This window comes from Micropterus salmoides, unplaced genomic scaffold (genome assembly GCF_014851395.1).
Source record: "Micropterus salmoides isolate LMB-PRFRI ecotype aquatic unplaced genomic scaffold, ASM1485139v1 Ms_hic_scaffold_17, whole genome shotgun sequence".
NCBI classification, from domain to species: domain Eukaryota; kingdom Metazoa; phylum Chordata; class Actinopteri; order Centrarchiformes; family Centrarchidae; genus Micropterus; species Micropterus salmoides.
The window spans coordinates 26951270-26977603 of record NW_024040817.1 but is presented as its reverse complement, the minus strand read 5'-3'; the positions used below and the strand labels follow the sequence as shown (position 1 = coordinate 26977603).

Genomic DNA, 26334 nt, shown 5'->3' with positions numbered 1-26334 from the left:
ATTGTTGTTTGGTAATGTGTTGATGTTAATAAAGCTTTATGCTTTAGGGCACAGTTTATTAAACTTATCTTCCAGTCTAAATGTTGGCATTTTTTTATTTTGCAAATAAGTGTACACAGGAGAAATGTGTGATGTTTTGTAGTACAGTAAGTACTTAAACAGTTAAAAATGAGTGGGGAATAGCTGATTATGCTTACTAGCTAACGTTATTGCCATAATATTTTATAATTCAAAGTATTGTAAAAACAGCATCTTATAATGTGAATGTTGTGCAATTTTTTTTAAACTCCTCACTCTAAATGGGGTAGTGTTGCGTTCAAAATTTTGTTCAGTATGCACATCACTTTCATGTAAGAGGTGCAGCCATAGAAATTTTGAGTTTGACACTAGTTTCAACAAAGAGCTGTAACAAGCTCATACATCATGTACTATATATATATATATATATATATATAAATGACATTGTCAGACGGTGGGGAATAAGGTGATTTCTTCTAACATTTTTTTCTAGTATATCTTAATACAGTATTTAACATTGAAAGTGTCATTGGTTGATGCAATTGTTCCTCCTGTCCACGAATACATCCCCTCCTAAAGCAATCAATGTACGTGATGGGGGGAGAAAAAAAAAACTGTAAAATGCACTATAAGAGCCAGATGAAGCGAAAATGAAGTTTCATCATTCTGCATTAGACAAATCAAATGGATTAGTACAAAATTGGCTCTCAACAGACGCCACAGCAAAACGACAGCAACACAAAGAGGGAATTTTGTACTAAAAAGACAATAATAAGAAAATAAAATACCCACTTGACTTGTCAAACTCGGACTGCGAAGGCCTCATATTAACTTCAACTGAACTTTATTAAGACTTTTTGCACGATCTCTTACAGTGGAACTGCTTTTAGAGGTCATCTCTTTGTGGTAGATATCTGTCCAATATGTAGCGTACATTTCTCCACGAAATATCCAGACTTTTCAAATGTTCATTATTTCCACAAATGTAAAATGCGTATGAAAACAAGTGGATGGAAACACACAAAAAAAAGAGAAACTCACAATGCAAGTATTTTTTAAGACACAAACCTATCCTTAAAGGAGAAAACTGGACTGTGAAGGGTTACCCTGATAATCTCACATACAGTACTTGGGATATTGAAAGTATCAGTGCACAATATTGGCAGAGATCTGAACTTTGCAGGCTGTGCCTTCGCTCAAACTCATCATATTATATACTCTTCAAATATAGAGGATGTGGGCTGTAAGAGCATTTTCATTTTGTGGACAAGGCACTTATATTGCACCTGGACCTGAGTTTACTATCACAAGCACATTGATCTTAGTTTTAGAAAATGCAGAGACCTTTAACCTCACAAAATAAGATTCACTTGCATCGCTAAATCCCAACAGGATTTTCCCCGTCAAGAAATACAGACATATTGATTCATTTTCATCTGCCTTAACAGAAAGAAAGAAGCCCCCTGAGTGATGTGAGCAGACAGAGTGAGGATGGGCTGGACAGATGATCTTAAGGTTCTCCAGCTGCAGTGACCCCCTACAGGGAGCCAGAGCTGCTCTGTTCTTCAGCTACGCTACACACAGCAGCACAATGCACCCGGCCCCAGGGGTGATGGCCCGGCAGCATCAGTAGTCAATACAGACCTATCCCAGCACGTGGCTGTGTGTGTGTGTGTGTGTGTGTGTGTGTGTGTGTGTGTGCGTGTGTGTGTGTGCGTGTATGGACAGGAGCCTGCAGGCTAAATAAGGCTCTGGCACTCTTATCTAGCACACTGGGATGATGCTCAAGACCACAAGCCATATAAGGCTACAGTTGGCTGACTGGATGTCCCATCTCCCTGTTTTGTGTTTGTCTGTGTGTGTGTTGATTTGATATGTTTTATGGCAGGCTGGTCAGTATCAGCATGTACCTCTGGCTCACCAGGCTCAAGACCATCTCATAAAAAGCAGCAGCAGCCAGAAAACTTTTAACACAAAACCATCTCATCCCCCGCATACTGCACGCACACACACCTTTCATCTGGCCTAATGTCCCCCATAAGATTTCAGTCTAAGTATTTACAGTAGCACTGGCAGGGAAAGTTTCACTTGGTTCAAAATCCAGCTTCAACCCGAACAAAAGATTCAAGAACATTTCTAAATGGTGTTGATTTTACTTTTTTAAATTAAAAGCAAAGAAACTTATCAAAAAGTGAAATTAATGTCTGAGATAAATTACTGCAACTAAATACAGTAAGCAAGCAAGCCTATTCCCAACAACACAAGCAGCATATCTGGACCTCTACACTGCATTTTATCATCATTTCATAATTTATGCTTGTTGGAAATCTTTGTTTTCAGTTCAATCTATCATGAACTTTGTCCTTTTTAAGGTTCCACTGTGCCTCTTTCTCCATTTCTCATGGGGTTTGGATGATCTGTATAATAAGAGGTCTGGGCTGCCAGTGTGTGAGCTGTTTGGGCTTGATAACTGCATCAGAGTGCAGTGTGATAACCACAGCTGGCAAAAAAAAGAGCTATATTCACAAAACACAAGAGCTGGATTGCTTTTTGGCACAAAGGAAGGGAGCGCTGTTTTTTCAGTCCAAACAGGGGTGAAATTTTGGACACAAGTTTGTGCTAATAGCAACTGGTGGAAGGACTGAAAGACAATAAACAAAAACACGTGCTTATCACACATGCTGACACGGAGGAGGAGGACTTGTACATTAACAACATCTTCTTTAAATATTAGCAGTGGAAAAAAAGGCTACCGGTATTGACAATGGTGTAATGTGTTTTAGCACTTTTACAAAAGTTATTATATTTAATTTTACCATAATATGTTGGACAGCGCATATAGCTGACACTTTAAAAGTGAAGCATAAAGTTGTTAGTTTCTAACCCCGGTTTGAATCCTTGTGAGTGACTGCTCTCTTCCTTTGCTACAAGTGCGTTTTCTGCTTCAGCATTGGTTGCAAATGTTGTCTGGGCCGGCTAACTAGCTAACTACAGTGGTAACCGAGCATTACTTCCAAGAGTTAGTTAACACTAGCTAACCGCGTTACATTGTGGGGTTACAGGTTTTGTTAGAAAAAGCGCCATCAGGACTAACACATCTGCTGTGAAGTACTTTCAGTAGGTCTTGGATGAGATTTCAGGCTAACTTTAGCACATTAGCTCTGTCCTGCTCTTTAATGGACTGTAAGATTACACTCCAGCAACGTTACATGAGATGGCATGTCTTTATTTACATGTTTTCTTCATAAATCATTGTCTGGTGGGGATGCTGACCTTTTGCCTTTGATTTATAACTGGCATCCATCTTTTAGCATGATATCCTGTATGTAGCCAGAAATAGCCGGAAATTTATATTCAAAGAGCTAACAATAATTAGCTAGTTAGCTAGCTTGCTACGGCTGATAAAATCTGCCAGCCATAGTTGTCATTTCAGCCACAGTTGTTTGCTAGAAAGGTTAAATCTGCTTTTGTCTACCTCTGTGTGAAATTAAGAACCAATTGTTTCAAAAGTTGCCGGGAATTTCAAGTGGTAAATCTGCCATCACTGGCATTGTAAATTGCATAAAGTTAAATTGGAGAAGAGGAGAAGAAGAGTAGCAAAAGGACACTGGGTCAAAAAATAAAGATAAGGATGGGACAGAAAATAGCACTATCGTATACACAATGTATGGTTGGCATTAATGCAAACCTCTAAGGACTCATTATGGTAACAGAGCAGTTACTGTCAAATAGCACCAGTGAGGTTAACAGAGACCCTGAGGGGTGAATTAACATCAAACAAAAGCTAAATTCTTTTAGCTGTGTCCTCATGGGACAAACGACTCTAACGCACAACATCTTCACCTCCCCCCTGAACTATATGTCATTGTTTAAAAAACAAACAAACTGACTTTTACTGTCTGACAGTGTGTCATGGTTCCCTGCTGGTGTATACACACACTGATGACATCCAATATTCATTCTTAACTGCTCCATCCCCTGCCTATTTGGGAGGTCGTATAAGTTGGTGAAGCTTCCTTTAATGCGTGCACGAGAACGCAAATACTGGAAGTAGCCTGACACTTGTTACAAATGTTAGTCTGAGTGCTGGCATACTGGCTGGGCCATTAACTGGGAGGAAGTCAACTTGATGTCCACGCACTTACAGGAAAGGGGCAATCTGCTTTACTTTTCCTGTCTCTCTGTTTTTGTCTGCATAGTGCATGTGTGCGCTTCATTCACACAAACACACAATCATTTATTCCCTACCCCTTAATTCTGCATGCCTAAACATACCCTCAATAAGAAAACAAACCTGATCTTAACACCCCTGTGCCCAAGGAGGTGGTTACCATGTTTAAAAGCAAAATGTTTTCCATTTAAATACACTTTGAAAGAACAATATTGTCACTATATAGGATTTTGCATCCTGTCCGCATGCACAAACCCACACACACACACACACACACACACACACACACACACACACCCTTGAACAAATGCTGAGGTAAAGTAACCTAGCAACAGTCTGCCAGACTCAACAGGTTTTGCATAGAGGGAGGAGAGGACACAAACAATAAACAGAACTGGAAATGACAATGTCCTCTCTGCCGTCTATGGCAGCTTTATCTACACCGGCTGATGGCTGGCAGAATATGTTGCAGGGTAAGACAAAAGAACTGACATGAAACTTCATGTTTCATGCTGCCTGGATATTACAGTATATCTGAAATAATTTGGCTCTATTTCACAACAAAGTTTCAATTTGAAAAACTCTTAACAGCTAAGTGATATATTCCTTATTATCACAACATTGTATGTAGGTGTGTTTATCACAGACTTTTAATCATTGCTGCATTTCAACATAATATGGCTATAACCAAATAATGCTGTCAAACAGTAACTGTCACCAAAACAGGGTATGGAAAAATAACTTTGTCAAGATTATACAAATAGCAATTCAAATAGCAATTTAAGCAGCAAAACTTAAAACTGTTGTTAGAAACTTGACAGGACAGATAGAGGAAACTCTCCATAAAGAAATAGAATTAAACTTTTAGCTTCTGAAATATTTTTGGACAACTCTGATAGCTGCTTTACTCAGTTTCACTGTTTAAATCTGGACTGTGTGTGAGACCTTTTGGTTGTGTAGAATAACACAGAACATTAATTAACATTAGATCCTGACCGATCCTGTTGTGATTTAAATAATCTATGATGTTACGCTGGTGTACGTCGTGCCTAAATGCGCAGTGTCTCTTAATGCGGAGACGCTTCACCCCATTTTCACTGACTCGCAATCCACCTGTTATTGATCAGAATGTAAATTTTTGTGAATTATGTGAATGTGAATGTTCATATTCAGTGATAGTTTTGTCATCAACATTTAAATTTTGTTGTAATATGAGGTGCTTTCCATTTATGCAGATGGATGGGCGGGGGTTGGACAACCATTGTCTGGGGGTTTGGTTAAATGCATTTTGGTATTACATAGGAGAGCACCCACAAGTCAGATGTACTAGCTACACTCAAAATAATTGATGAAATTCAGACTTAAGTGGAATAAGTGGAAACGAGGGTGGGATCCTCCTGTAAGCACATACTGTAGACAGCCTGGTGGACAATGAGGGTAGATGACAGTGACAGAAGTACAAAAAAAAAAAAAAAAAAACAAGGCATGGTACAGAGCGGGTATGGAAAAGCCCAGCATGGGAGCTGTCATGGCCGGTTAAGTGAACAGGCAGCCCTGCAGGAGCTTGGTTATCTGTCTACTGCAGAAAGCCAACCAGTAGGGGGGGGCACACTGCTCTGAGGCAGGACCATAGACTGAGGACACACACTGAGGGAAAGCTTTTTATCATGCCGGTGTGTTCCATGGACAATCTCAAACTAGCAAGTCTTTTAATCCATACATTATCAGTTTCATCTTTTCAATTACTTATTTACAACTTCCAATCTTTCCCTTTATCATATTTCTTTCACCCCGTATCGGCTTTTAATCATGTGGCGCTGCTGGGTTCTTCGTTAATCCATTTATGACGCCTTGATTTTCATTTACTGTTTAAAAGTGCTATACAATTAAAGTTGTGTATACCGTTTTCAAAAGCAGTTCAGAAAAGTTAGTAGAATAGATTTTGTATATTCTTTCAGAAATAAATTTTACACCAAAGCCTCTAATTACAGAGAACGAGATTTGATGCAAATCAACATTAATGAGCCAAAATGATACATTAGGAATAGATACAGCGGGAACGCCTCATTACCGTATTGATTTTCAGAGAATCTTCAGAGGGCCATTTGTCATGTTAGTCTAATAAATGGTTGTCAGGTGACCTGCCCTTCCTTCCTGCTCGACAGGTGCCAGAAATACTTAATAAGCACGTGTCATTGTTAATGATCATATGTGAGACAATGTAATCTGGGGCCATTACTCACAAGGGTGTGCTACAGTAGAGCTCAGAGCTGCCTGTGATGGAAGCGGCATTCATAAAAAAACAGTACTCATCAGGATAAAGACATTATCATTAATCAAGACTGTTCTGATTGCCCTGACTCCCCTCTTGGTAAATTATAGTATATAGTATAATAGTTGAGAAAAAAGAAACAATGACAGTGAATAACCATTTAGCAGTCAAAGTGTGTTTATGTATGCAGCATACTTGAATAAAGTTTAGGAAAAAAAACACTTACACACAGGCACAGGGTTGTCTTTGGTCATGTGCTGGTGGTTCATGCTTTTTCTTAATTAATAATGTTTTTCATTTCTACACTCAATATTTTTACTGATGTTTTGTCATCAATACCCTTCACCTACAAATATAATATACTCTTGCCGAGTTAGAGTCAGTTCTGCATAATCGCAGAGCAGCCGACCCCCACACTAAACTCCTATAACAGCCTGCATGTTTAACCTGTAAGACCCACGTTTCGTCTTTGTTCAGCACCTGTGATGTGAAACCATCTAATTTCCACACAGTCAGAGAAAATAAAAGCGAGCGACCTGGTCACGGTTTGGTTTTGGTTATATTCTCAGTCACACTGGACGGAGGAGGCTGTGCCGGCGTCTGGTTCAGAAGTAGTTTAGCTGCCTTCACCAGAGCTGAGAGCATCAGAGCACAGAACAGAAACGAGCCGCGCTGCCTTCTGTCCAGTGTTTAGCGCCTAACTGACCGGTGACTCGAATCATCAACCTTTAGGGGGAAGTCCTACTATGCGATATACGTCCGGATCGGCCTGATTCAGCTCAGCAGATGACACATATTGATCAATCACAAGCATTAATTAATTATGGAATTAATCAGAGCAGCATGTCACATAGTGGAATTTAGAGAGCCGGACGGCTTAGTCAGTCACAGTCAGGTGGGAATGTGAGCAGTAAAAGCCACCACTGCACTGCTGGTCAGACACCAAGTAACACCTGCTGACCTGACTGATATCATGTGACTGAGTCTAATGAGCCTTAGGAACTATTATATCTTATTAGACTCATTGTTTGACTGGTTTTTGAAATGAAAATCTTCACACAGTGCTGTCAGGAGTCAGTAATTTAGATTTAGGAATTATTTCACGTTTACTTAATTAACCTAGAAGGAGGAAAGGGCAATGATGTTCAAGGCTTGTTCAAAAGAGGGAAAGAGAAGATCCTTATTTACTGTATTGTTAATGTGTACTGTTATTCTCTCAATAAAAACATGTAAAAAAAATATATATATAAAACACAGAGCATCCTGCAAGTTCAGTTGTACTATGACAGCAAAATTGATGTCCCTCTCCATGGCCAAAGGTCTTCTATCTGTCTCTATTTTGGCCCCTAAAGGGAAAAAGGCAGAAAAAAATTTATTCTCTGTGTATATGAATGAAACAAGCTAGTATGCTCAGTATTGAATCCGTACCTCATGCCCTCTGTGGACTTGTTCTGGTAATTGCAGTGGAGCTGCGGCGTGCCCAGCATTGCTTCAGTGAAGACGGCCAGGAAGCCCAGGGTCTCCACGAACAGCGCAGAGTCCAGAAAGAGGTAGGTGATGTACGCCGCCACCAGCGTGAAGGCCAGCACGCACTGCAAGTAGTCCACGAACTGACTCCACAACCAGAAGTAGTTCCAGTCAAAGTCTAAGAAGTGCACAACATAGGGAAATCACAAATGGAAAACAAATGAATATTTTTTAACAACTAGCCACTCAAGGGAGTCGGATATCTACCAGCTGGCCAATACTGGCACAGTAACAGATAATGCCCTTGATGTGCACTGTTCCTGTAAAAATAAACACAGTAAAGCAAAGCAGTTCTAAAAAAGAGACACGCAACAGTAATGCTGTTCCTGGTTGAGACAAAAAGTACTTTTCCAGACACATCACAGTGTTAAAGTTCCTTCCGAATTAAAAAGTAAAATGTCTATAGTGTCCCCCAGAGGATGCAATATTTGATATAAACTTTATATTAGAAAACAATACGGCAAAATTTTTAATTTCGAGATCGAGATGAGACTAGATTTTAGCACTATTTTAATAAATCTTTAGTGCAGAATTATATGAAAAATTTGAGCATTGAACACTTTATTTACTGCATTCTGATGAAGTATTTATTTTGTTTATTTATGTAAAGAAAAGCACAAAATTCAAGTGGCAGATGACAATTCACAATCTATAGCCTAACAGAATCTAAGTCGGTGCTGCTCTCAGATCTGTTTCTTCAGTAGCTCAGCTTATTTAATATCATCCCTGCTGAGTCATGATTTAGTCTTCCCTCCTGTTTATGTCTTTGTTTGGGAAAATAACCTCTTGAAATGTGCATGTGGCACCTTTTCACCTCAATGAGAAATTAATTCATTTTAATTCAGTTAGAAACTTCTGGACTTTAATAGCTTCTGTGTTTCAGCAGGTTTTCTGCTCATGTTCAAAACTTTCTGCCCATTCAGAATATCTCCCACATAAGCTATCTGTGTTCTCTGACATGTCCAGAGAAAAGATATATTGTTAAGTGAAACACTTGTGATTAGGCAGAAATCTCACAACAAATGCACACGTTAACTTCAGCAGCTCCGATAAAGTGCAGCTCACAGTTCCAAACAGAGCAAGGCTGCGCCTCAGTCTTTAGATGTTTATGTTGCAAAACTCAGCTACGTTACCGCTCGACAAAGTTTTCTGGACTCAGAGCGAGTCTAATCTTGCGAGATCTCATGGCACAAGATCTCGTCACACCCCTAGCAGAAGAGGTTATTAATACTACTTCAGTGCCATTCCCTAATGACTTTACATGTTGGTGGCAGTGTATGAAACTCTTACTTTCACAACACATTAAACTGTGGTTCCAATTTCAGGTTAATTAGTCAGCTGTGAGACACTTCGACACTCTTTGGTACTTGCACGCAATCAGATTCCACCACTCTCCTCACTTCTCGTTTTCAAGCATCGGAGGACATAATTATCTACTGATCTCGTTTGTTCTTATTTGAGCTGTGTGTAGTTAGTAAAAGGAAGCAAAAACTCTACTATTTTTACCAACTTCACACTTGAGCTGTGAAGTTTCACACGACTCCCACAATCCCCTTCTCAGAAAAACTATATGTCACTGCCACAAAAAAAGGCCATCTGAACTACGCACGATCTCATTCTCATTCAGACTCTTGCAAAACATACGCTTTTAACTTCAGGGTCTTGTGGGAGGAGGCTTTACGAGTAAGAATGAAGGTGGCGAAAAGCTCTGTGGAGGGTGATAGCCGAGGTTAGGTAGTACGGTAGTAATGGGCTGAGTGGGAATCTGGACACTGACGAATTAACGATTTAAACCCTGTTTTCTGCCCTAACACCTCTCGTGTGTTCTTTCTCTAAGGAAATGATTAGATAGCGATTCTGAGCACACCAACGCGGGCTTTCTGCAATAAGCAACAGAGCCAATACTTATCATCCTGTGATAATATTCTCAAGGTTGCACAGCATTGATGGCCTCAGGTATCTGATGAAGGAGCAAGTACAATAAGCAAAACATTTTATCCTTGAATTTCTCTGATGCTAAAACACATTCAACATATCTTTATGGTGTGAGGGCACTGAGAAAAGTACACATGTAGCTGCCGATTTAATGTGTGAGCAGAAAACACTGAAAGAGTTTATCATGAATATCTGAATCATGGCTGAGAGCGAAAGATGTTTCTGCACTGCTTTATCTTAAATGGGATTTCTGCATGCCTCTAATGCAATAGAGCTGATTTGTTTAATCACATTTAAATGAGGCTCTCTCCATCAAAGAAGCACATCTAAACACTTTAAGGAGGCCGTCTGTATAGGCCTGCAAAGGCCTCCAGAGAAGGTCCTGTACAGCAGATAAAAGCAAAACAGGGTATTGTCTGGAATAACTTTACCACAAAATATCAAACTGAATAAAACAAAACTGCTATATTTCAAGACGATAAAATCAGAAGTGAAACAACACAAGCGTTTATGACATTTGAGTTTGTGATTTTATGATATATTGTTTCATTAGAGAATTAACGGTGACATTTAGATGGCATTTCTACAAGAATACGCATGGCAGACACGTATGAGTGCAAGGCAGCCCGGCTTTGCAATATTGAGCCAATCCTATTGTTCCTTTCTGACAGACAAGTTAAACAAATCCCATAAATGTAACCAAATAAAGCAACTCAAACCAGGTCGCAGCCTTCTGTCAGTCTACCACACACTCCTACCACACACTCCATACACCAAGAGTCACCATGGCAAAGGCATACCCCTATGTAGGATGGCAACACAATGCAGTGTTGAACAAAGACAAGCTAACAATTCCTAAAAAGGTATAACTGTTTATACTGGTATTTCTGTTCTGAGTTTAATCACCACTAAGAATATCCTTTGAGAGCTGTTATGTGTACTGTAAGGCAGTGTTTATTCTGTAGGTGTTGTGGCTGCAGATGCCTGGTGTGGCTGTGGAGCCCTGCTGGCAGCAGAGGACTGTGAATCTGGGCCAACTAGCACCAGGCTGGTGTAGCCTGATAACAGCCAAACACTGAGGAAAGCTAGCAGGGGCCACAGAGCAGCGTTCAACACCAACCTGGCTGCTACAGGCATGCACAGCTTCACACTAAACTGAACATATGATATGGCTCCAAGTGATGATATGACTGGGCCCCAGGTTGGGTGGTAACAGACACACACACAACAGTAGTAGTTGGTGGAAGCCGTGGAAACATTTGCAGTGTTTTGTTACTGAGCTAACAGTATTTTCCACCATAGCAGACTTTTGGAGTAGAGACTAAGGCTAAACACAGTGTCACACGTGTGTTAACACATTTACTCGGTGTAACAGGCTCTTAAAGAAAGAGCTAAAAGCTAAAAGAAGTGTACTGGATTTATATTTATCAGGTGATAAATATAAGCACCTCTTTGCCAACATGTTAGCTGTAAAACTGTCTGTTAGCTTGTTTCTTCAGCACGTAGGCGGCTGTGTCATAGCTTTGAGCTTATAGGTTCTGAAATAAATAAAGTTGACAATTAAATATGATAATCCCTTTGGGATGCACTAGTTGCAATTAGGTCTTAAACATCCTGATCCTCAAAATTATACAAATAAATACATGCATGATGCTGATGATTGGGGTGTGTAGGTTATTTGCAAAGACTGTAAATGAGCGCTTTAAATACTAAATTTCCTTTTCAGTTCTTAAAATAAATAGATAGCGAACTTTCCTTCTAGGCTCTGAGGAGAGAGATAAGGCATGAAATTTCTCTGTGGTGAGATAAAATAAATTTTTTTCTTCAACTTGCAACTTCATTTGGTGGGCAGGGAGTCTTTCTTATGAACACCTTTGGCTCTAAACAAAAAAATGTTGTGATTATGACATGCTTTTCAATTATTTGCGCAGTCCTTGTCTCAGCCTCATGTTTTAGTAATTACACTCCTTCATGGCAGTGCTGTACTGTCACGATCTCTTAATCCTGTATGCGCAGACTTTAAAAAAAAATAAGGTTCACACAAACCTGCCTCCACTTCTCAGCAGCAGCAGCAGATGTAAAAACAACATCTTGTAGGCAGATCAGTGTGACACGCCACTTTACACTGACCACTATGGGGTGTTTATCACAGAACTGTACCTCAGCCATACCCTGCCATAAACCCTCTCTTGCTGTGCCACTTCTGTATCCCGGGGCATTCTCCTCTTCCTCCTCCTCCTCCTTCTCTATAATCCCTGCACTGTGTGGGAACAAACTGGAGCTGCATACAATAGACTCCCTGTGGTGGCAAAACGTCTTGTGCACAGCTCAGTTTGAAGTCCCACAGAGTTGTGGTGCATGTGTAGGTAGAGCTGGGTCAGAGTTGGAGATTTCTATCGCTTGTTTACCAACTGTTCCCTGCCAGCTTCAGTTAGGCCCTGGAAAAGTCTACGGAGGTAGCTGAAATAATGGCTTGCTGTCACTCAAAAGCAACCGTGGGAGAAGCAGGCACATTATTATGAAAGACAGCCCGGGAAATGGAACCTCAGATTTCACCAAGCTTCATTTTCTGAGATTTGAACAGGGAGCTATTTCTCAATGACTAATGGGCTTTCACTGGCAAGCCAAAGCACAGCAACGTGGCTGCACTGCCACCTAGACTACATGCCATGCTTCTTCCATCAAAAGATCCGTGGCTAAAAGTTAGGTCTCTACCTGCCCCTAGGGAGCGGCTAACTGCACCTACAGGATAAGGTGATTTATTCAAAGCTGACAAACCCAGTGCAGCTAGAGGTACAGGCCTTCCCATGGGACGAGGATGAGCAATGACCCACAACTAAACAATAAAAGGAAATGGAAATCTATTTTATTGCCATGTACCGCTGTAACATCATTAAGGCCAACATCTCTGTGGTACTGGATCACTCGATCATTGTGACAAATCTTCCTGATTCCTTTCTTAGCGAACAGCAAGCACAGGGATAGTGAACTTTTTCATGGTAAGAGTATCAACAAATTGCATCCCCTTTTAATTTATTTGTGGACGCTATTACAATAAAGTAGTTGGTGTCCAAATGTTTAAATTGTGAGTCTTTTAGATGTGCTTCAGAGCTCAGGAAGGGACATGGAGGAAAGGGTTTTAATGGGATGGAGGGCAAAAAACCCTCCCATTAGCGCTCCATCACAAACGCTTTGGATTCTGTTTGAGCTTGGCATCTATCACGAGGTACGTTTTAATGACAGCAGAACAGAAAGCTAATGTTTAGCAACATACATGTATTAAGACTCTTCATGGAAGAGGGCCTGCAATAGTTATTTATCCCTAACTTCATATTAATTATTTGGTGTGAATGGTTGTCTGTCCATGTGTCAGCCCTTTGACTGACCGCCGGCCTTTCCAGGGTGTACCCTGCCTCTTGCCCAGTGTCAGCTGGCATCAGCTTAAGCCCCCCCACGGTCCTACATGAGATAAGTGGGTTTAGCGTCTTTTTGTCTTTTTGCTTTAAAATCTTCATTTAACAATGTATTAATATGAAACAGCATAGCAATACAGAACCTTGGTTGGTGCATAGCTTGTTCACAACTGCACTCGGGTAACATTACTGCTTATCACTGTCCCCACTTGTATCCCAGTAAAACAACCAGACTTAGAGATCATATATAGGTCACATTTGATGACACACTTGTTGGATGTGTACGGAGCCCCTAAGGGATCATGGGGAAAAACAAACAAACAAAAAAAAGCTTTCCCCCTCCACTCAAAAATATTGTCCTCCAAGTCCACGTAGATGTGCTGACTGGAATATTTGCAAAGCTTTCAGAGATTTCCATACACAGACAGACATTATTACAGCTGAAATATCAAAACCTAATTTTAAGATTAAACTGAGCTGAGCGTGAGCGTGGTTTTGGTTGGTACAGGACTTTCAATTGTGGAACAGAACCCTGTTTGCTTGCGGACACAAATTCATTTATATGCTGCTGGAGATTTAGAAAAATCCAATCAGGCTTTCCTCTTTCAGGTCTTCACAATAATGAAAAGTAAAGTTTGACTCGGGTACACATCAGACAAAGAGAAACTTTCCCCACTGTCACCGTCAGAACTTTTTCTCCAAATATTTCATCTTATTTTTTCCTTCCAAAACCTTTTACCTCCACCTGAGTGATCACCAGCACATCTGATTCTGACACAGTCAAATGATCTGAACTTTTAATCTCCTTAAATGATTGCAGCAGGCAGTCATCTATATAAATCACACTGAGCATCTATTACACACCGGGACTTCTCCCCGTCTGAAAGATCAAACTACACGGCCTACAACAAAAGACATACTGTACAGCACAGAAGTGGCCAGTTGTGTGATTGTGAATGAGGCGCCACAGACAATCTTTGAACCTCTGTATGCCCTCAGTCACATAGTATTATCTCAGCTACCAAATAACACATTATTAAGTATGATGTCTCTACATAAAATGCTCACAGCCAATGAGATCTCTTATATCACAGCCTCATTTGGGCGTCCTAGAAAGTTCTATTCAAAGTCTGCAACACTGTGGGTTTCTTCTCGAGCACAAAAGTCCAGCTGTTTGATGGAAGTTCCTGGTGTGATAATGACACTGTGCAGCTATGAGAACATAAAGGGAACAAACGGAACAATCAGAGAAATGTGCAGGTTGAGAATTTGTCCTGCTGACTAAACAACACTATGGTGAGTCATTGCAGGAAGCCACAATGTGTAGCTGCTCCACCCGATGGCTGCACACTGACGCCAGTTTGGTGCTACATATTAAACTCTTAGCTCTCTATAATTTGCTTTTCCATTGCTGCATCTCTGATCCTATATCCATCTCACAGCCCCGACACTGACCTCAGATGCTCCAGGCCTCTAAGTGAAGATCTGTGTCTAACCAATCCCCAGCTCTGCTTCACTTTTTCCACTTCTCCCTCCCTCTACCTGGGTGTTTTCATGCTTCTACCAACAGCAGACTACAACATGCATTGCTTACCCTTGATATTTCCACTAACAGCTCAATGAGCAGGTGCAAACCCGCAAAGCTGCAATCAAAGAACATGGCTTTCTGTCACTTCTAATGATGCTTGGCAGAGCTCGCTGATCAATGACTTTTCATAAAGGCTTGGGCCACTGGCGCCGCAAAGCCAGCTTCATAATATGGAAAACACGTGGCACTGAAGACGACATCAGAAAGATCCCGCTCCTCCTCTGATGCCTGAAACAGACCAACAGGCTGAACCACAGAACGCCACAACTGCGGAGAAAGCTGTTTCTGCTCTCCTCAAAATTATTGAAAACATCCAACAAAAAGGCCACAATCTGGCACTTTAATACCAAGCATCCAGGGCGCTCCCAAGAAGAGAATGTGGAATATATTATAACAATCTGAGCCAGGAGTGTCCTGTGCCTTTTCACATCACACAAATATTGTTTCCTACTGCCATCTAGTGTCCAGACCAGGAACAACCGCCCATGTTGTCATAATTGCTTAGTGCATACTTATTGTATACAGTGTGCAGTATGAATGTGGTAAGGAACTGGGGTACATGTGACGTCTAGCATGTGTAAAACAGGAGCAGTTAAGCTTGGTGTGCAGCCTTGCAGAGGTTTCCTTTCAGTACAACTGACAAAGCAGATATTTAGACAAGTCACAGTAGGAAAAGCACAGGCGTAAATAAAATAGAATCATGACGGTTGAATTCACATTTAGCTGCTTCAGTTTCAGGGTCTTGGTGTTGTGCATTGTGTGCTCACTGGGATGTTTGAATCAAGTGCAGCCATCCTTAATGTTACACCTGTGTTTCCTCCAATGACAAGTCAAGATGTCTGCTGGGAAAAAGGGCCTGTGAGCAGCTGATGGAGAACACATCTGACTTCAGTGATTGGGTGTGTCCCACCATTTTGAAAGATTGAACTCATAGTGAGCAGTACAGTAGCAGATTTCTGCCCTATGTGCGGTTTGTTTTTGTTTTGTTTTTACCTGCGCTACTAAATGTGAATTTGCCGAAGCATTAAATCTGGTGTTACCCTAGACTTTCCTTACTCTGAACAAATCCCTTAAAACCAACAACAAATTAGTCTGTCTCAAGGTACTTCCTTCCTTCTCTACCCTGTCTGCTGTGCCACTTAGCTCCAAGCCCATTTGTTCCTACTGAAGATTTAAATCACAAAAAATGCTGCGTTTTCAAAAGTTACTCAAACAGGAGGAATAAAATCATTTGTTGGGGACTATTTTCAGTTGTGGATTAAAACACATTTTTCTGCACCAGCGTGTATTGGGGCAGCATGTCGGTATGTGTGGGGTTGAGTCCAAAAACTACAGTGTGTGTGTTACCCAGCGCAACAGTGTGGCTCACTGCCGTGTTTAAATATTTTTTGGACAACAGTGGCACAGAGGAACAAACCTTATCGGACCATTCTTGTTTGTAGGATCAATTCCTTGGTGGTTTTGTTGACAAAATAGAGACCATCACCAGCCTTATCTTTAAATCAGTCGTCAGCAATTGTTATGTTTAAACCTCCCCTCTGACAACATGTGTGCTAAGCTGACACTAGCTGTGTGCAACTGTGTCAGCTTAGCACGTCCCACCCCACAGATTTCTTGACATATCATAATACAGTGAAAAGGCCACTGTGCTGAAACCAAGTGTAGTTCAGAGAACAATTGTAAAAAGCCAGTCAGAAAACAACATTGATTAAGAGTCATTAGCACTTTGCATTAATCAGCCATTAAAAAGACATGCTTTACATTCACGTTTCAGGGCAGGGTCAGTCAACATGCACCAGTTTAGGGGCCTTAAAAACACACAAAAACACATTTGGTTTGAGAGCTAATATCAAACAATCATATCAAACCGCAAAAACAAAAGCATAAAGTTAAAAATATTAGAACTAAAAGATGTCAGTAGGTGGCTTAAAATGTTACTATCAACTTCCTGTAAATCGCTGATAACTACTAATAACTAGTCTATGTGAGTTCAGCTTTTGAGTTCTCATCAGTTCATGTAAGTGAAACCACAAATGACACATGCAAAATCACATTCACACAGGTTTTTCAATGAACGCTGAGCCTTCATCGGCACTGAGGTTGTGGAGTGCAGCATGCATTGAAAGCATCAAGGAAGTGGCTACAACAAGGCACACAGTAAACCAGTTCCATGAATCAAACGTAGAGGCAACACTGGGACTACATGCGAGTGAAATGGGCTGAAGCTCCACCCAAGTGTGTGGTGAATGGTGTTAGCCATCGGTTAGTGTCGGCCCGGGCTGGGGGGGGGAGCCACACGGGGTGATCATGCACGACACACAGAGGTGGAGAGGCAGATGAACTACAACTGATGTTTCATGGCAGACACAGTGAGTTCTGTACATACCCAGAAAGAGCCTCTTAGGGATTCTGATCTCCTCGTCCTTACTGTCTGTCGCTACAGACACAAAGGAACAAACAAAAACAACAAAAAAAAAGAGCTTGGTTTTGTTCATTTCTTTTTTAAGTTACTCAACTTGGGCGTGACTTTGTAACACTGTGTGACAGTTGGTCAGACATTTCAGGTCATCGTGAGCAATTGGTGACGCTGCAAAACTATGGCTTGTCAGATTCTCTGGTTAGTTAGATAACAGATTACAGAGTTCTATAAACACATTTTCTCAATAAGCTTCTTACTACGTGTGATGTGGTCCTACATGAAGACACCGAGTTAGAACAGTTTAGGTTATTTCAGATGAGAGATTTCTGTATTTGTGGTTTTGACTTGATGAAGCGGATTAGCTTAAGTTGTCAAGGGTGACAGTCTTAAAAGTTAACCTTTGATTGTTGCTTATGAAGGCCTTCTGAAAACCAAGTTTTCAGGGCAAATATAGTTCTACATTTTGGAAAGACATGCAATGACGCCTGGCAACTTGACTTCAAGAAGTTACTGCTCCCGGTCAAATCATAGTCCTAAACATAAGCCCTGTAATCTACAACTTTTTACACTCGATTAAACAAACAAGATATAACGTGATAATTAGCCTCGTGAGCTTTAGAGGTGATGGTGGGCAGAATTTGTTACCTTCGGACAGCTCTTTGGCCCTGCTTTCATGGTGGTTCTCATCATGTGCCTTTACACCAGCTAAATTGGATTTAATTTTTACAAATCATTAACAAAACAGGCGATTGAAGTAAACAAGAATCAGGTTAGCAAAATAGCCTCACTAGCATCAGAACACTTTACGTTTGTTTACGTCGCCAAATGAATCACATTCTTTCAATGTTAGGTCCGCTTAAGATCCACGACCCCCCTGAAGAGGCTCTACGCCTCCCCAGGGGGGCTCGCTGCCCAGTTTGAGAAACGCTAAGCTAACATGCAGCTAGCTGAAGCCGTATATTTCCATACAGATGCAAGAGTGGTAACAATCTTGTCATCTAAAGCTCAGTAAGAAAGCGATTAAGCATATTTGTACTATACTGCCTTTAAGTTGAGCTTTCCCAGCTCAACTTTCTGCAACTTTTGAAATGTCTGACCAAGGTTGTGTCATTATTCCACTGACAAAAAGGTATGCCGTCATAACTGGTTTGTACAAAATGCATACAACAGGACATGTAAAGACCGACCCTGTATAATATACAATATATCTAGAAAATGACTCTCTTTTTAATGCTGGACTTTAACACATGGACTGGCTCCAGGTTTTCCTCTTTAAATGGACGCTACTGTGTTTCAGTGCTTTCCATACTGCATTCCAGAGATTTTGTTCGGCTAATCTGTATTTTGTCATCTGACACTGAGGCAACAGACATTATGACTGGTTATTCAAGTGTCTATCTTCAGACTGCCACAGGGATAGGAGGCATAGCAGGAGCATACAGTACGCCTAAATGGGAAACTCCAGCACTGCATTCAACACGTGATACAGGCTTTAAAACGGACATGACTTATAAAACAAAAGGCCTGTTCCATGTCCATTTGTGTACTAAAGGATGAACATAAAAAAAACAACAACAAAAAAACAGGATCCAGTGTGTCAGCATGTAGCGTACAGAGTAACTTTACAGGGCTTGTTAGGAAGCTACTGTGGGTTTCACTTTATTTCAAAGTGCGGTAAGCTTTGAACTGTGTGGACATTTTGGATTTTTTCCCTTCTCTCTCATTTACATCTTAGGAGCACATAACAATCAGATAAGATTTGGATCAATCATTAATATTTGTATGTTTGTATTGTAAGTATTAGCATTAACAGAATAGTAAAAAAGTGTTTACTAAATTTACTACCTCTACTGTTAGAAGACTTTTAATAATCAATATTGGTCGGAGGCCAGCGACTTTCCTTCAGAAGGCTGATTTTTGAGAGTTAGTTTTGAATCATCTATTATCTAACACATCCTGCACATCATGTCACAGGCAACAATCATCAGTGTAGTTATGTGGCAAATGGACAGTGTTGGCTGTACAACATGGGGATGGATGCACTGACTGTTCTTTGTTCTTTTAATGTGATGTTTTTATCTGGACAATAAAGTTTACCCTATCCTATTCCATTCTGATTGCAGTTTGTAATACTTATGCAAGTGTTGAAGCAGGTTTACTTGGATTATTCAGACACTACCAACTTAAGGAGTGGCCCTCGGGTTAGCCACGTAGGCAGGTAAGGAGACCTGTTAACGCCATTCTCAAACACTCTCATGTACATTCATTCACGCTCTCTTAAATTCCATGTGCACCTGCCCACATACATCTCTACACATTCTCTCACCCTCGCTCACAAGCACTCCCACACACACTTGCACGCTCGCTCTTGGATCCAAACAGTGTTGGAAGCGAACCGTAAAAGCGCATACACTTTCTCACACACAGCGTTGACGTAACTGAGCTTCATCAGCGCTGTAAAAGTGGCCCTGCAGAGGGTTTCTGACCTATGAAGGAGCGCCTTTTGGTGTTGAGTTCAGTGGCCATGCGGACGTTGGTGCACAGGTTCAGCATGATGAGCATGGTGGCGATCATGATGATGCTCTGCCACAGCAGCAGCGTCTCGAAGTAGCGGCCAAATCTGATGGAGAAAAACAAAAGAATGTGTGTGAAGATGCTGTGTAACTTGTAGCAGGTATGAAATCCAGTCAAAGCTTTGGCACGACCACGCTTTTCTAGTTCTCTTATAGTATCTCTGCTACGGCAAAGACACTCTCAGCAAAATGACGATACTGGTGCAGCAGCTTGCAAACCTCCAGGAAAATATCAAAGAGGAAAGCAATTTGTTTACACCAAAGTCTGCCAGGTACTTTGACAAAGTAAACTCTCTCAAAGTACTTGCCACATTAGATAAGTTGGCTAAACAATAGTTAAGTGAAAACAGCTAAGTGTAGGGTGGTAAAAGTAGCTGTAGTAGAATGCAGTTTGGTGTAAGAAAATGTACACTTTAGCAACAGATCTTCAAACCCCTTGTTTGTCAGGGCCTGTGCCTTTGCACACATGGTTAAGTACTGCAGTGGAGCCAATCCCAGCAGACATCAGGCGAAAGGCAGGGTACACCCTGGACAGGTTGCCAAGTTCACACATATACAAACGACCACTCACACCTAAGGGCAATTTAGAGTCACCAATTAACCTAGCCTGCATGCCTTTGGATGGTTAATCTGTTGGTCATAACTTCTGTCCACCACTTCAGCAGATGGCAGCAACAAATGAGAACCAACTTTGAAGTTACAATGTACTGGAAGCTCTTAAGATGATCTCTTAGCAGCCGAAATTCAGAGAATATCTCATCGAGTCTTGAAACACCCTAAGTCTTGTTCCATATGGCATATACTTTGGTTTATAAGCGAAAGAGTGTTAAATTGACCTAATTCTGAATGGGGGTTTGTGCCCATACAACAGAAACTGGTGTGGTGTGAGAGCAGACAGGGGATGATTTGTTACCTGAAGAGTATTCGTAGGATGTTTGCCACCAGGAGGACCAGGCACACATAGGTGGAGAACCCCTCTGCATTCTGGGTCCGGCGGATGTCTCTGTACTGGGGGATGTAGGGCACCACCCCACCGAACACCATGGCACCAGCGGCGACCCACGACACCAGCGAGTTGAACACGGCCACAATCTGGTCAAACATATCATCTTCCATGTTGGGCTGTGTGGGCAAGAAGTTGTGAAGCGACGTCAGCTGGTCGCCACTGGCTCTACGGAGACTGTTATAAGGTGCTTATCATCCACGGGGTCCTTGTAACGACTTTGAGCGTGTAAAAGGAGAAACACCCGTGTTTTCCGAGCATAGTCCCTACACGGATTACACAGACAAAGAAGCAGCTACTGCCACGCCAACACAAGCCGAGAAGTAAAACAGAAACGACGACAATTTCCGCTAACAGTTACTGTACTGACACAACAACACCGCTCACTGAAGGCAGCGGGGGTATTTGCAGTGGAGGAGGCGGATGTAACTGATAATCTGCTCAATATCAATACGTCCCATTTCTCTGCTTCAACACTAACGTTACAGTTGATGCTAGCTGGCGCTGCTTCAACCGCTGCACTTAACTCAGAAAAAGAAACTCCAAAAGGTTCCGGGAAATTGTAACGTTATAAAAGCCCTTGAAATGTGAAGGAAACTTGAAACGAATTAGTATATGTTTTCTTATATATAAGCTCCTTATAGGAAAATTTGTTTCATTGCTGACTGGCCCATATTCGGTGTAGTACTATGAAAGTACAGCCCATACTTCCTGAAACGTCACGGTTTAAGACAAAGATGTTCAACTCAATCAAGATAGTTCACACACTACCTTATACTGCCATGTTAGTGGTCAGCAGCTCTGCCCAGGGATTTGTATTTCTAAACGGGTATTGAATTATTGAATATGCTTAATTATTATTGTCTTTTTAGCAAGCTAATCTGTCAGCATCTCCTGAGTGCACTCCAGACATTTTGACTTGTCATGAGACAGCACAATAATATAGAGTCACAAATAAATTAACATTATAGCCATTTTATTGTTATTAGAGACATAGTAATGTGCTTTTCCTACTATAACATGTCAAAATGTCTGCACTGAAATAGGCCTCTCTCTGTATGAACTAAAACACTATCTAAGTGATGCAAAGTTAAAGCACATTTATAGATTTCCCAGTGACAGCGTTTTACTAAACTTAAAGGTGATACTTTCAAACAGCCTTCCTACAGACCATGGCTGGATTACCAAACAGGTAAAGTGGGTTTTTCTGGTCCATTTGCAGGTGATGTATAGTATTGAAGAGTAAAACCCATTAAAGAAGGGACCAAACCAAAAGTGAAGAATTTCACTCTGCCTGTTTTATGCCCTGACAGTACAGCTACAGCTACATCCTCTTAAATATTTCAGGTAACCTAGTTTATTTTAGTAGGCCTACTGTTTAGCATATCACACACGCTGCAGTCCAGATTAACAGGCCTTTCTAATTATGTTACACAGTATACATTTAATATATTCAGCTGCAGTGAATGTAGATAGTCATTGACACAAAATCCAGATTATAAAGATTTATAAGGGCTTACTGAAGTTATGTAAACCTCATGGCAGACAGCCTCTCTCATCTGTCACTATGATCCAGGATAATCTCTTATATAAAAATCAAAGCTTCAGTTTGGGGTGAGGGAATTGTTCATTCTCCTCTTCATCACACTAAACACTCAGTGGACAGAGTCGTACAGAGTAATTCCATTTACAAATGGTTAATAAAAATAATACATTTCCCATATCCAACCTTTTTATATACAGTCTATGTATCCAACCATGCATACAAATCACTCCGGACGTCAAAGTCAAGATGGGCAGCATAAAACCGGAAATGAAGTATAATTTAATTTCATAATAAAAGCCTAAAACGTGTCAGTTGTCAAAATGTGCCATGTGTTGTTGCAGAGGACGAATCATATAAGGTAACACGTTCCCCAGCCTTAACATAAGATTAAATTCAATATCACCAATCACAGATACACATTGAAATATAAAATGTTTATATCCAAACTGCATTTTATGGATCGAGATCCCTTTTCTGACATGCCATTGCTTTTGTCTGTGCTTGTGTGTGTGTGTGTGTATATCGTGATATATATATATATTTGTAGGTGTAAATGTATGAAAATGTAATAAATTAATATCAATTTTAATAACTCTTTTTGGAGGGGGAAGAGGTCAAATATCTTCATATCGTCAGCACACAATACTCTTCAAATAAATGTCTTCATTGTCTCTGAGATTTTACCGGATTTTACTGAGATTATTTTAGCAACGCCTCATGAAGTGATCTTTATTTTGAAAGGACAAACCACTGCAAGCGGAAGTCGTATTGTTTTCACTCTGTCGGTTCAATTTACCGCAAAGTTGTTGGAGTCACAGCAAACGTTTTTGTGGAAAACTGAGTTGGGATTGTTTTTTTTATCGTCGTTGTCACAGCCCAGTTTAACCAAACAAACATCTGTAGTCCGATTTTATGGGCAACGTTTAGATTCCAGGGAAATATCTGCGTGTTGTTGAAGAAACCATGTCAAACACAGACCGCAAAGCAGATAAAGATATGACAGAGGCGGTAAGTTTGTTTCATGTGAGCTATACGTGTCTTGTAAAATAGTTTCCTGACGGTTTTCTCTCCATTTTAGATGGAGAAAACGATGCAGAGACTTCAAGGAAGATTCCAGACAGTGTCTGAACAGCTGGAGTCTAAAAATATCCTTCTTACTGCTGTTCTTACTGCAACTATTTACAGCTGTTAACTTCACTTCTTGGCGTTTTAGGTGGAGCTCAGAAATGACGCAGCATTATTTTTGGGTACAGTAAGGTATGTGTAGACTCTGTGGTCTCGACTGGAAGCGACACACCTAAGGGTGCTAATGAAAGACGTGACGTGTCCTCCCTGTCAAAGGCAGTCGTGTGGTAACATGCACGGCCACTGGGGGGCGCTCAAATTTAGTTTAACGGGGATCGGATCAACCAGGGCCGTTAAATAAGGCCCTGGGATCAACTAGCAAAAGCCACAATATCTCAACCAGATTTTTGGAAACACTTGTTATTTATAGCCTGAGTATATTTTGTATATTAGATATACATTTGTCAAATGCAGCTTATATGAAAGTATATCAAATAAAAAATATTAATTAAAAAAAAAAAAAAAACTTTTATGAGGACAAGACTCCAAGGACAGTGACAGAACCTGAGAAAATAAAAAAAATAGGCCTTTTCCACAGCAGCCATTTTAAGTTGTAATCTTTATATACCGTCTATGGTTGTAATAGTAGGGGAAAGCATAGGTGTTTTTAAGCAACAGTAACATTTATTCATTTTTCAGACACTGTTCCATCATCATTTTATGATTTGCACCCGTGCTACAGCTACTGTCAAAATGTCTTTTGTGAAACAGGCCTAAAGTAGATTTAGTGTTGTGCTGTAATGTGGGCAACATGTACAGTTCCTGGCAGACTTTCCCTTCACTTTTCCCACTGGATGAGATGGGAGCCCGCATTGACGACCTTGAGAAGAACGTGGCCGAGCTCATGACGCAGGCTGGCATGGAGGAGCAGGCCGCTTCAAAGTGAGCTCTTGACATGTAACCTCCAAAAACGGAGGGGTTCCTATTGCTTTGCCAAAAGTGATTTCCCTTCACTGGTGACTACACGGTGTTCCACACATTCATCAAAAGTCTTGAAATAGGACTTCTAAGTCGATGTCAGTTGATATCACTTTAAGGTTTAGCCAAATGTACGTGTTATTCAAGGTGCTAACAAATCAATGTGTATCTCTCAGTAATAACACTAATTACAGGTTAAGGAGCCGTCAAACAATATGCTAACACATTATTTATTTTGGTAATAACAATTTTAATTGTTAGATTCCAATTGTTAGAATCAGATTACAACTGACCAATGAGCTTAAGGGTACCCTGCAGAGATTTATTGTATTTGTATATCTATAGTTTCAGTGTTTTCTAACATAAGCATATCTTGTTTTTACCCTAAAGGTGTAACAAACACAATGGATGCATTTACTACCTCATAAAATATTTGCAAAGACTTTTTTTTACATCTTGAAACCTGCATTGTATACATGTTATACATGGTCTTCTCCTCGTTACTGGCACATTTACCCCCACCAGTTATCCATATGTAAAGGCACATTATGTGGACGTGTGCCGTCATGGAAACTATGCGGTGACCTGCTTGTCAGAAGTGTAGGCTATAAAGGTCATAACAATGTTGCTCTACGGTGCCTCTAGTGGTCAAACACTTAATAGGCGACCCTTAAACATGGAGGAAGGCCGAGAGGGTTGGGAAGGCCAGATTTCAATCTTGCCACCAAAGAAAAGTTCTGCATGCTATGTGAGGCAGTCCATAGCAAAACTAAGACAGTTGAGCTACAGTGTTGCTTGAAGTATTATTCTGATGCACTCTAAAGCAAAAACACAACATTTAACACGGGTATCTTTAAAAAAAACAAACTATCAAAATAGGTGTGTATAGAATAAATTTTTAGTCCTTGTAGACACAGCGGAAAATTTATATCATGACTTCTGTATCCGACCCAGCAGTTGGTTTTGCTCAGATCAACATCTTGAGGTTGTCTATATATTAAACAGCACTATATGTCACTTACAATACACACTGTGGCATCTAATGATTCATGACTGTATTGGAAGAAAATCTATTTTTGGGAAATGTCTTGACTTACAGTGAGTTCACAGAATAGCCCACACTGTGAACGACAAACTGCCCTTTGATTGGTTTAAACTGCTGCCTGAAGGTTGTAAATGATTTGTTCAAAGAGATGCAGCTCACCATATCTGGTTTTGTATCAATTGCACTGCAGCAATCTAAATAGTACTGCTTTCCATAGTGAGTTATCCAGTGGCCTTAAAACTGTGTGTGGTGGAAGTGGGGACTGTCACCGGTAGGTAGGCATACTGCTAACAGAGACAAATGTATATGCAAATTGATGGATGGACTATTGTTTTATTGATGACTTTAAATTAGCTATATTTCTGGGAGAACAGACTGTTTATCACATCTATGCAATTTATTTCTGAGCATAATATTATATCATGTAATGTTTGTAACTGTATCACGTGTCTTTTCACCCTAAAGTTTAATGCACATCAACTTAGCGGTTAGTAGATACTGCATCACTGTGCACCAAAGTTAACATGATACGGCCAAATAAAGTTTTTTAAAAACAATTTCACGAGTCAATTCTTAAAATGAAATAAAAAGATCAGAGTAGCTGTGTTTTGTTTTTTTAAATCACTTATTTATTGCGGTTGTTTCGGTTTGTTGTTTTATTTGAAAAAACGCTGTCTTAGTCAGTCTCAGTTGAACTCAGTCATTGAACAAAACATTACAGCCTGTTTTACCCACAATGCTTAGGACCTTGTAAAGTCTGTCTGCCATAAGGTAGAGATGA

General features: G+C 40.5%; 1 protein-coding gene across 2 annotated transcripts in view; it reads right to left on the bottom strand.

Annotated features, from left to right (window-relative positions):
- Positions 1-21628, bottom strand: part of LOC119907196 (solute carrier family 66 member 2) — a 29861-nt gene extending 8233 nt beyond the window's left edge. The window contains exons 1-4 of one of the 2 annotated variants that reach the window (XM_038724884.1): positions 20830-21628; positions 19830-19963; positions 17311-17361; positions 7890-8106 (exon numbers count right to left, since the gene is read on the bottom strand). In XM_038724884.1, coding sequence (XP_038580812.1) covers positions 7890-8106; positions 17311-17361; positions 19830-19963; positions 20830-21032 — 605 coding nt within the window. In that variant the 5' untranslated portion in view covers positions 21033-21628. The remainder of the gene's footprint in view (positions 1-7889; positions 8107-17310; positions 17362-19829; positions 19964-20829) is intronic. The other variant, XM_038724885.1, reaches the window with a different exon arrangement.
- Between the last annotated feature and the right edge of the window lie 4706 nt (positions 21629-26334).